The sequence below is a fragment of the Bombina bombina genome, chromosome 6, assembly GCF_027579735.1.
Source record: "Bombina bombina isolate aBomBom1 chromosome 6, aBomBom1.pri, whole genome shotgun sequence".
NCBI lineage: Eukaryota > Metazoa > Chordata > Amphibia > Anura > Bombinatoridae > Bombina > Bombina bombina.
Window position 1 is genome coordinate 105,109,856 of NC_069504.1, and position 12,467 is coordinate 105,122,322.

The 12,467-nt window shown below is 40.3% G+C and overlaps 1 protein-coding gene across 1 annotated transcript in view; it reads right to left on the minus strand.

Annotated features, from left to right (window-relative positions):
* Nucleotides 1-12,467, minus strand: part of DNAJC2 (DnaJ heat shock protein family (Hsp40) member C2) — a 155,134-nt gene that overhangs the window by 111,779 nt on the left and 30,888 nt on the right. The window contains exons 10-11 of the mRNA XM_053716540.1: nucleotides 5,784-5,933; nucleotides 4,453-4,541 (exon numbers count right to left, since the gene is read on the minus strand). Coding sequence (XP_053572515.1) covers nucleotides 4,453-4,541; nucleotides 5,784-5,933 — 239 coding nt within the window. The remainder of the gene's footprint in view (nucleotides 1-4,452; nucleotides 4,542-5,783; nucleotides 5,934-12,467) is intronic.

Below are 12,467 nucleotides of genomic sequence, written 5' to 3' on the forward strand. Positions count from 1 at the left end.
TAAGGCAGATAATTCTGAAACTCTTCGAGCAGAAGAGATAGCTACCAAAAACAAAACTTTCCAAAATAACAACTTAATGTCTATGGAATGTAAAGGTTCAAACGGAACCCCTTGAAGAACTAGATTCAAACTCCATGGCGGAGCCACAGGTTTATAGACAGGCTTGATTCTGACTAAAGCCTGAGCAAACGCTTTAACGTCTGGTACTTCTGCCAGGCGCTTGTGTAACAGGATAGACAAAGCAGATATTTGTCCTTTTAAGGAACTAGCTGACAATCCTTTCTCCAATCCTTCTTGGAGAAAGGACAATATCCTGGGAATCCTAATCTTAACTCCAAGAGTAACCCTTGGATTCACACCAACCAAGATATTTCCGCCATATCTTATTGTAGATTTTCCTGGTGACAGGCTTTCTAGCCTGAATCAGAGTATATATAACTGACTCTGAGAACCCATGCTTAGATAGAATTAAGCGTTCAATCTCCAAGCAGTCAGACGTAGAGAAACTAAATTTGGATGCTTGAACGGACTCTGTATTAGAAGATCCTGCCTCATTGGCAGTGTCCATGGTGGGACAGATGACATGTCCACTAGGTCTGCATACCAAGTCCTGTGTGGCCACGCAGGCGCTATCAGAATCACCGAAGCCTTCTCCTGCTTGATTCTGGCGACCAGACGCGGGAGGAGAGGAAACGGTGAAAAAACATAAGCCAGATTGAAGGACCAAGGCATTGCTAGAGCATCTATCAATACCGCCTTGGGGTCCCGGACCCGTAGAGAGGAAGTTTGGCGTTCTGACGGGACGCCATCAGATCCAATTCTGGAGTGCCCCATAGCTGAGTCAGCTGAGCAAATACCTCCGGGTGGAGTTCCCACTCCCCCGGGTGAAAAGTCTGACGACTTAGAAAATCCGCCTCCCAGTTGTCTACTCCTGGGATGTGAATTGCTGAGAGATGGCAGGAGTGGTCCTCCGCCCACCTGATTATTTTGGTTACTTCCGTCATCGCTAGGGAACTCTTTGTTCCCCCCTGATGATTGACGTAAGCTACTCTTTTTGATGTTCACCTTCCACCCGTGAGACCTCAGAAAGGCCAATACAATCTCCGTGTGAGACTTGGCTCTTTGGAAAGACGGCGCCTGAATTAAAATGTCGTCTAGGTAAGGCGCCACTGCTATGCCCCGCGGTCTTAGCACCTCCAGAAGGGACCCTAGCATTTTTGTGAAAATTCTGGGAGCAGTGGCTAAGCCGAAAGGAAGAGCCACAAACTGGTAATGCTTGTCCAGAAAGGCGAACCTGAGAAACTGGTGATGATCTTTGTGGATAGGAATGTGTAGGTATGCATCCTTTAGATCCACGGTAGTCCTATATTAACCTTCCTGGATCATTGGTAAGATTGTCCGAATGGTCTCCATTTTGAATGATGGGACTCTGAGGAATCTGTTTAGAATTTTTAGATCCAGGATGGGTCTGAAAGTTCCCTCTTTTTTGGGAACCACAAACAGGTTTGATTAAAAACCCAGCCCTTGTTCCACGATCGGAACTGGTTGGATCACTCCCATTGTATGTAGATCTTCTACACAGCGTAAAAACGCCTCTTTCTTTGTCTGATCTGTAGCCAGACGAGAAATGTGGAACCTCCCCCTTGGAGGAGGACCCTTGAATTCTAGAAGATATCCCTGGGATACAATATCTAACGCCCAAGTATTGTGTACATCTCTTGCCCAGGCCTGAGCAAAGAGAGAGTCTGCCCCTTACTAGATCCGGTCCCGGATCGGGGGCTACCCCTTCATGCTGTCTTGGTGGCAGCTGCAGGCTTTTTGGCCTGTTTCCCCTTATTCCAGCCCTGGTAAGGTTTCCAAGTTGCCTTGGGCTGTGAAGCGTTACCCTCTTGCTTTGCAGCCGGAGAGGATGAAGCGGGGCCGTTCCTGAAATTACGAAAGGAACGAAAGTTAGCTTTGTTCTTTGTCTTAAAGGACTTGTCCTGTGAGAGAGCTTGGCCTTTTCCCCCGGTGATTTCTGAAATAATCTCTTTCAATTCAGGCAGGAAAAGGGTCTTTCCTTTGAAAGGGATGTTCAAAAGCTTGGATTTAGACGACACATCGGCCGACCAGGACTTTAGCCATAGCGCCCTGCGCGCCAAAATGGCGAAACCCGAGTTTTTTGCCGCTAACTTAGCTATTTGGAAAGCGGCGTCAGTGATAAAAGAATTAGCTAGCTTTAGAGCCTTAATTCTATCCATAATTTCCTCATATGAGGTCTCCGTCTGGAGTGAGTCTTCCAGAGCCTCAAACCAGAAAGCGGCTGCAGTAGTTACAGGAATAATGCAGGCAATAGGCTGGAGAAGAAAACCTTGTTGAACAAAAATTTTCTTAAGTAAACCCTCTAACTTCTTATCCATAGGGTCTTTGAAAGCACAACTGTCTTCAATTGGTATGGTTGTGCGTTTAGCAAGTGAAGAAACAGCCCCCTCCACCTTAGGGACCGTCTGCCACGAGTCCCGCACAGGGTCAGATATGGGGAACTTTTTCTTAAAAACAGGAGGGGGGACAAAGGGAACACCTGGTCTATCCCACTCCCTAGTAACGATATCCGCAATCCTCTTAGGGACCGGAAACGCATTCGTGTAAACAGGGACCTCTAGATACATTTTACACAATTTCTCTGGGATCACCAAAGGGTCGCAGTCATCCAGAGTAGCTAATACCTCCCTAAGTAAAACGCGGAGGTGTTCTAGCTTAAATTTAAAAGCCAATGTATCTGAATCTGTCTGAGGAGGAACCCTTCCTGAATCAGAGACTTCTCCCTCAGACATCAAATCCCTCGCTCCCACTTCAGAGCGTTGTGAGGGTATATCGGATACGGCTACCAAAGCGTCAGAATGCTCATAATCTGTTCTTAAACCGGAGCTATCACGCTTTGCAGGTAACACGGGCAGTTTAGATAAGAAGGCTGTAAGTGAATTATCCATGACTGCCGCTAAGTCTTGTAATGTAAAAGGGTTAGACGCACTAGGCATCGCTTGCGCGGGCGTAACTGGTTATGACACTTGGGGAGAGGCAGACGGGCTACCCTCTTTACCTTCAGTCTGAGAATCATATTGGGCCACATTCTTAAGTGCAACAATATGATCTTTAAAGTGTATAGACATATCAGTACAAGTGGGACACATTCTGAGAGGGGGTTCCACCATGGCTTCTAAACACATTGAACAAGGATTTTCCTTAGTGTCAGACATGTTTAACAGACTAGTAGAGTACACAAACAGGCTTGGAAATCACTTTAATCAACTAAAAAACACAATTTGAAAAAAACGTTACTGTGCCTTTAAGAGATAAAGAGCACACAATTTTACAAAACAGTGAAAAATGCAGCAATCCTTTTGAAATTTTCACAGTATGTACCTAAAGCCTTAATAAGATTGCACCACAAGTTGCAGAACGATTAACCCCTTCATGCCCAAACCGGAGGAGCTTAAAGCCAACACCCGGTTAAAATTACTACAGTACCTTGCCACAGCCTTGCTGTGGGCCCTACCTTCCCTTAGGGATCAGATTTGGGGGAATATAGCTTCTTTAAGGCCCTCAAACAGCAGCAGGACCCTCCATGTGAAGCAGCATGAACTTCTCTGTAATTCTAAGTGCGCATCTGAGGCGCGAAATTAGGCCCCTCCCACTCTACTCCGGAGTTGTGAGGCCTACTAAATCACTCCTAAGTGAATAAAAAACAGCCATGTGGGTAATAACCCCAGAAAGAACCCAAAAGGGCTTTCAAAGTGTCTTGCAAAACGATATTTCCTTAGCTAAACAATCGATTGCCCTTAATAAGTGTCAACCAGTATATTAGCCCTATTATGTAAGCATTCAATTCCTTACTAAGTCTGTGAACATAGCTTACCCTCCCCTCATGGGGATAGTGTCAGTCTCTTCTAGCATTATCTCAGTCTTGTCTAGAAATAAATGACTGAACATACCTTATTGCAGATCACCCTGCAAACTGTTCCCCCCAACTGAAGTTTTCTGGTACTCCTCAGTCCTGTGTGGGAACAGCAGTGGATTTTAGTTACAACATGCTAAAATCATTTTCCTCTCAGCAGAAATCTTTATCACTTTTCTGCTAGAGAGTAAATAGTACAAACCGGTACCATTTAAAATAACAAACTTTTGATTGAAGATAATAAAACTACAATTCTAACACCACATTCACTTTACACTCCCAAGAGAGACCCTAGTGCTTAGAGCCGGCAAAGAGAATGACTGGGGGGGGGGGGGAGCTAGAGGGGGAGCTATATGGACAGCTCTGCTGTGTGCTCTCTTTGCCACTTCCTGTAGGGAATGAGAATATCCCACAAGTAAAGGATGAATCTGTGGACTGGATACACCTTGCAAGAGAAATACAGTTTATCATGAACTGATTATCTATGGGGGGGGGGGGGGGGACTCCAAGAACATTACCTAATTAATTCAAGGCGGTCGCACAGTTTTTCAACCTCTTCCATCATTTTTACACTTTCGGCTTCATTGTCTGAAAAATAATTCCAGTTCTGCAGGAAAAAATAGAAATGTTTTATCTGCAAATACCCAAAATTTTTGTCTGCAATATACTTTCATTATTTACTGTGTCCCTTTTTCCTGTAATTTAACTGTGAAAATTGTGTGCTTTCCAATTCCACTGAGTTTCCATACAGTAATGGGAGCAGCAATGTTGGAACCTAGGTGTCTTTTTTTTGCAGGAGCAGATGTAAAACAAACACTGAAGTGTACAAACAATGGCCGTGTGCAATATGACAATGGTAAAGTTACTAATTGAGTTTCCCCTCAGCACCAGAATCTTATTACTATTTTACATAGTAACTTTATTATCTGCATTTTATTCCCAGGTTAATGTTTGCTTTGAATATATCATTATATCTAGCATTTATTGTTTAATATGCCAAGTCAAAAGGTTGTGGCTTCCATACCGTTATACAAACTGGAAGTTCTTAGCTGACTGCAAACTGTTTAGAAATATGTTTTTACATAATATGTATGTTTTATATATTTTTATGGAAAATGAAGATTAAAAAAAAAAAAGAAATATCTGCCCCCCCCTTACAAATAACTTGTTTTTCTTATTTTATTACAAATACATATATATATATATATTATTATTATTTTCAATTAGCAGTTTGAGTGTTTGTAGGTAAGTGCTCCAGATTTACTTTAAAAATAATTAAAAAAAAAAAAAAAAAAAAAAAAAGTTCTCTGTACTTTTGTACTTTCTTGTACCAGTCTTATCTCTGTTCCTTTCTTTATGTTGAAGTAATTGTTGAAAGAACCCATTATATGCAACACTGGTATATATATATATATATATATATATATATATATATATGTATATATATATATATATATATATATATATATATATATATATATATATATATATACATATATATACACATATATATATATATACACATATATATATATATACACACATATATATATATATATATATATACACACATATACATACATACATACTTACTTTTTTTTTTTTTTAAACAAACAATAATTGTGCTTGTGCGCTTAAAAAAAAAACAATAAAGCCTGACCTGTTTTCGGTTCTCAAGCGCTGAATTTGGACACCATGCTAGACAAGACTACAACTGTTTATAAAGCAGCCAGTAGAGACTGGATTAAAGCCTCTTTAGAAAATGTATTATACACATTACATGCAATAACCTAAATTAAGCATTGGAGAGTAAGCAATGTTATTAGTGGTCACCATTCACCCCACTGACCTTGCATGAGGTCCGCAACCTCTGTCGTTCTTTCTTTATTGCTTTTTTCTGGACTTCCTTTTCTTTCTTAATAATTAATGCTTGCTGCCGAGCTTCTTCGTCTTCCTTCTCTTTTGCTAGTCGAACAGCTTCTAGTTCAGCTTGCCTTTGCTATAAAAAGATTATTGAGATAGTATCACTTTAAAAGGGAAAATAGTCATTTTTAATTTGTTACATATAAATGAAGGCATTTGTGGAATATGCAATTTTACTGTATTCAATGGTCCTTGAATTTTAAGAAAAAAAAAAACAAAGAAAAAAAAACAAATCAATAGAAGGCTCTTACTTATACTATAGTTTTTAGTCTGCCAATTATTTTCTTATTTGTTTCTATTGTAATATATCTAAATACAAAATGTTTTACCTAGCTACTAAAATGTATAGCTGGCTCCACAGTTTAAGTTTAATAATGTGTCGAGCCCCGTATTGAAGAGCCTGAAACTCAAAAATAATCTTCCATAGTTCAGATAGAGAATGCAATTTTAAGTCAGTGTATGACTGTTATTAAAGTGATGGTATATCCTAGCGTTTGTGAAACGCTAGGATTTAAAATTGGAATTTCTTCAATACTTCATGCTGAAAGCTCCTTTGTTTGCAGCGTTCGTCGCACTGAGCTGCTAAGGCAGTCCACGGCAGAACGCTATTTGGACGAGAGGTGACGTTTCCACCTCTTAGCCAATAGCCGTGCAGGAAATCTGGCGCAAGGTGGCGCCAAGTCGGATTTTCTGAACGGCTATTGGCTAAGAGGTGGAAACAACACCTCTCAGAGAAATAGCGTTCTGCCGTGGGCTGCCTTAGCAGCTCAGTGCAGCGAACGCTGCAAACAAATAAAACAGAATTTATACTTACCTGATAAATTTCTTTCTTTTGCGATGTACCGAGTCCACGGATTCATCCTAACTTGTGGGATATTGTCCTTCCTGACAGGAAGTAGCAAAGAGAGTAGCACAGCAGAGCTGTCTATATAGCTCCCCCCTTAACTCCACCCCCCAGTCATTCGACCGAAGGCCAAGGAAGAAAAGGAGAAACTATAAGGTGCAGAAGTGACTGAAGTTTACATAAAAAAAAATACTATCCGTCTTGAATAGACAGGGCGGGCCGTGGACTCGGTACATCGCAAAAGAAAGAAATTTATCAGGTAAGCATAAATTCTGTTTTCTTTTGCAAGATGTACAGAGTTCACGGATTCATCGTAACTTGTGGGATACCAATACCATAGCTTTAGGACACGGATGAAGGGAGGGACAAGACAGGAACCTAAACGGAAGGTACCACTGCTTGCAAAACCTTTCTTCCAAAAATAGCCTCCGAAGAAGCAAAAGTATCAAATTTGGAAAATTTGGAAAAGGTATGAAGCGAAGACCAAGTCGCAGCCTTTCAAATCTGTTCAACAGAAGCATCATTTTTAAAAGCCCATGTGTCCAGCAGTCTCATAAGCCAAACGGATGATGCTTTTCAGCCAAAAGGAAAGAGAGGTAGCCGTAGCCTTTTGACCTCTACGCTTTCCAGCATAGACAACAAACAAAAGAAGATGATTGGCGAAAATCTTTGGTTGCCTGCAAATAAAACTTTAAGGCACGAACCACGTCCAAGTTGTGCAAAAGACGGTCCTTCTTAGAAGAAGGATTAGGACACAGAGAAGGAACAACAATTTCCTGATTGATATTCCTGTTAGAAACAACCTTCGGGAGGAACCCAGGTTTGGTACGCAAAATCACCTTATTAGCATGGAAAACAAGATAAGGCGAGTCACATTGTAATGCAGATAGTTCAGAAACTCTTTGAGCTGAAGAGATAGCAACTAGAAACAGAACTTTCCAAGATAGAAGCTTAATATCTATGGAATGCATGGGTTCAAACGGAACCCCCTGAAGAACTTTAAGAACTAAATTGAGACTCCATGGCGGAGCAACAGGTTTAAACACAGGCTTAATTCTAAAACTAAAGCCTGACAAAAAGCCCAAACGTCTGGGACATCTGCCAGACGCTTGTGCAACAGAATAGACAACGCAGATATCTGTCCCTAAAAGGAACTAGCGGACAATCCTTTCTCCAATCCTTCTTGGAGAAAAGACAAAATCCTAGGAATCCTGATCTTACTCCATGAGTAGCCTTTGGATTCACACCAAAAAAGATATTTACGCCATATCTTATGATAGATCTTCCTGGCGACAGGCTTTCGAGCCTGAATCAAGGTATCTATGACCGACTCAGAGAAACCCCGCTGTGATAAAATCAAGCGTTCAATCTCCAAGCAGTCAGTTGCAGAGAAATTAGATTTGGATGCTTGAATGGACCTTGAATCAAAAGGTCCCGTCTCAGTGGCAGAGTCCATGGTGGCAGAGATGACATGTCCACCAGGTCTGCATACCAAGTCCTGCGTGGCCACGCAGGCGCTATCAAAATCACCGAAGCTCTCTCCTGTTTGATTCTGGCAATCAGACGCAGGAGGAGAGGGAATGGTGGAAACACATTAGCCAGGTTGAACGACCAAGGTACTGCTAGAGCATTTTCGAAAAAGACAAAGAAGACTCTCACAAAGATGTGGATGTCTCCTGAAAGTATGCACATATAAGCACTCTTAGCCTAGACTTTAAGGCAGATTATCCAAACCGGGTAAAATTAAAATATAACTTTTATTATGAAATGCACTTAAAATAAGGGTTACACACAAATTAAAATCGACACTAACACTATCATGTGATTAGACTGTATATATTCTCTTGGGTGAAAGACTATAATATCGAAGGCCTGTAATATTAATCTTTGTTCCCCCAGAGTAATACTATTTTGGCTGTGCTATACTTAGATAAATGGGTCCCACAATAATGTGTATGTTAAATCAATCTTATAACATACATTCTCCAAATAATTATTTGGGTACCCTAGTAATCCCAGTATCTGTTGTTTGGGTACCCTGGTGATCCCCTTATGAGTCTTGTTAGCCAGTAATGATTTTTTATGTACCCTCTCTGGTTGTTATACCTGAGAGTTATTATTTATAGAACAGCATTTGCAGTTTTTCTGCTTGATACGTTAATGTTCGTTACAGTGCTGTGTGGATCATTTATTCTTAAGTTGTCAGAAAATTGTTGCACTGTTGCACAACTAAGATGTTATGCTAAATCTTGAAACGCTATCTGTTATGATTATTATTGCACTTTTTACTTAAGCGTTTTTGAAGCCGTAACTTACTCTGCACTTCCCCAAAAGAGCACAGTTTATATTCCTCTGTATATGTTAAAAAACATTCACTTGCCCGTATCTTTATTTCCAGAGAACAAATACCACTATTACCAATATCAGTATTGTATATCTTAGGTAGTATATGCCTCCTTAGTTTTTTAGGCAGTGTTTATATTGTAATGGAATATTTTCTCTCTGTTGCCTCTTGGGACACTGTTGTGTTTGGCTCTGTGTACGCTTTTCACCGTGCCTTAGGAGAACGAAAGTTACGTTAACCACACAGCCTTAAATTCTGTCAGTTTCTATTACAGATATCTCTGTTGATGTATTTGTGCTGCAAATGCGTTTGCTAAGCTTTCTATATATCTGATCCTCTCTGGTAAAGTACAAGGGTAACTGTTAGGCTGAATGCCTGAATGCTAAATATATTAAACCTTGGCTAAGTCTGGCACAACCCAGACTATCAACAAATTAACTAAGTATAGCTATGATCGTTATGAGTCTAATTTGACATGTAGTGTAGGCAGTTAAAATTGGAGCGCCCAAACGCTCACATACACTCCTAACTAGTTTCGCCCCTCCGGGCTTTGTCAAAGGCGGCGAGCCGCCGATTGTTTGGGGGTATATACCGGTAAACCGGAAGTCCCGCCTTCTTCTATTTTTAAATTGTGTACTGATTGGACACTGTTTGTAGAGTGACAGCTTCGTGTACAAATCAGTTTTTATTATAGGTAGTTGCGTTATTCTGCTGGAGTTTGACGAGCTGTCATTGCATTGCCTGTACAATGAATGACAGCTTCTTGTACAGATCTATTTTTACTGTTGGTGGTTGCAATATTATGCTGGGGTTTAGCGATCTATATTACATGTAGGTTGTATCTTAGACTGTTGTTGTAATTACAGCTTCGGTTGTTACTAACATATTGTTGTTGTATACATAAATTATGGGGGTACTTTATTCTAGTTACTTGCAATTCTTTTTCTAATTAATTTGACTTCTATATTGAATCCTATTTATTAAATAGTCCTGTATATGACATAACACTATATTTCTGCTTTCTACTGTACATATGTAAGCATTATTTTCACAACAAATGTGGATGATCTTAAATTCACCCTATGTGTGTAAGTGATATATTAAAAAAACCACTACTGTCTCAGGTTTGTGAGTTGTGTTATTTGTTCATTTAAGTCCTTGTGTTATGTGTGCTTGCTCTTTTTTATTTTTTATATTTGTTTACATTATTAAACAAATTTTTGGTAACGGTGGTGTCCTGGTTTGTATCCTCAGGTTCATACACTACGGATTGTAGTGATTGGGTTTGTGCTGTTACTGTGTGAGAGTGAACTCTTTCTTTCTGTGTCTAAGTTCATACACTACTGATTGTAGTGATTAAGTTTGTGCTGTTACTGTGTGAGAGTGAACTCTTTCTTTCTGTGTCTAAGTTCATACACTACTGATTGTAGTGATTAAGTTTGTGCTGTTACTGTGTGAGAGTGAACTATTTCTTTCAGTGTCTAGGTTGTATAGTTGAATCCTATACAGATTAGGTGACCTGTGTCCTTAATTCATTGTGTGAGCTAGTGATGCCTGTGAGGAAGATGTGCAGCTCATTATATTTGTGTGCGTGGGGGTGAGGATTTGATGTTAAGTTAGAATAACTTGTATAATGATTTGTTCCTATTCTCATTCACTCTTGTTATATTTATTCATTTGTTTTTTTGTATTTTTTACTTTGTAATATTAAGTGTTTTAATTTCACATTGATATCACTATATAAAAGTTATTAGGTCAGATGAGTTGTGCCCCCAATATTTGTAACAAGTTTCAATACTTCTTTATATTGTTACAACTGTGCTCATTACAAAAAAATATAGTAGTTGTTCTGCTCATTTAACCCATGCGGTTGAACTGAGTTCAATAAATAGATCCACCGACTTTCAGCTTTCAATAGAGCTGATTCTAAGTTTCCTCCTCTCATTCCTAAACTGACTTTTTCTATACCCCAGCATTGCAGGTCATTTTGGTTTGAATTATGGAATTTTAAGAGCATCTATCAGTACTGCCTGAGGATCCCTTGACCTGGATCCGTAACGAGGAAGTTTGGCGTTCTGACGAGACGCCATCAGATCCAATTCTGGTGTGCCCCATAGCTGAACCAGTTGAGCAAACACCTCCGGATGGAGCTCCCACTCCCCCGGATGAAAAGTCTGACGACTTAGAAAATCTACCTCCCAGTTCTCCACCCCTGGGATATAGATCGCTGATAGATGGCAAGAGTGAATCTCTGCCCATCGGATTATCCTGGAAACTTCTATCATCGCCAAGGAACTCCTTGTTCCCCCCTGATGATTGATATAAGCTACAGTCGTGATGTTGTCCGACTGAAACCTGATGAATCCGGCCGAAGCCAGCTGAGGCCACGCCTGAAGAGCATTGAATATCGCTCTTAATTCCAGAATATTTCTTTAGGAGACCCTCTAACTTTTTATCCATAGGATCAATGAAAGCACAACTGTCTTCAATAGGTATAGTTGTACGCTTAGCCAGAGTAGAAATAGCTCCCTCCACCTTAGGGACCATCTGCCATGAGTCCTTTATGGTGTCAGAAATGGGGAACATTTTCTTAAAAACAGGAGGGGGAGCGAACGGAATACATGGTCTATCCCACTCCTTAGTAACAATGTCCGAAATCCTCTTAGGGACCGGAAAAACATCAGTGTAAACAGGAACCTCTAAATATTTGTCCATTTTACACAATTTCTCTGGAAAAACAATAGGGTCACAATCATCCAGAGTAGCTAAAACCTCCCTGAGCAATAAACAGAGGTGCTCTAGCTTAAATTTAAATGCCGTCATATCTGAATCTGTTTGAGGGAACATCTTTCCTGAATCAGAAATCTCTCCCTCAGACAGCAAATCCCTCATCCCTACCTCAGAACATTATGAGGGAATATCGGATACGGCTACTAAAGCGTCAGAAGGCTCAGCATTTGTTCTTAACCCAGCTACTGCGCTTCCCTTGCAACCCTGGCAGTTTAGATAAAACCTCTGTGAGGGTAGTATTCATAACTGAAGCCATATCTTGCAAGGTGAAAGAATTAGACGCACTAGAAGTACTTGGCGTCGCTTGTGCGGGCGTAACTGGTTGTGACACTTGGGGAGAACTAGATGGCGAAACCTGATTTCCTTCTGTCTGAGAATCATTTAATGCCAAATTCTTATAATTCAAAATATGCTGTTTGCCATTTATAGACATATCAGTACAATTGGGACACATTCTTGGAGGGGGTTCCAGAATGGCTTCTAAACAAATTGAACAATGAGTTTCATCAGTGTCAGACATGTTTAACAGGCTAGTAATGAAGCAAGCAAGCAAGCTTGGAAAACACTTTATTTAATGAAAAAAACACAATTTGCAAAAACGGTACTGTACCTTTAAGAGAAAAAAAAAGGCA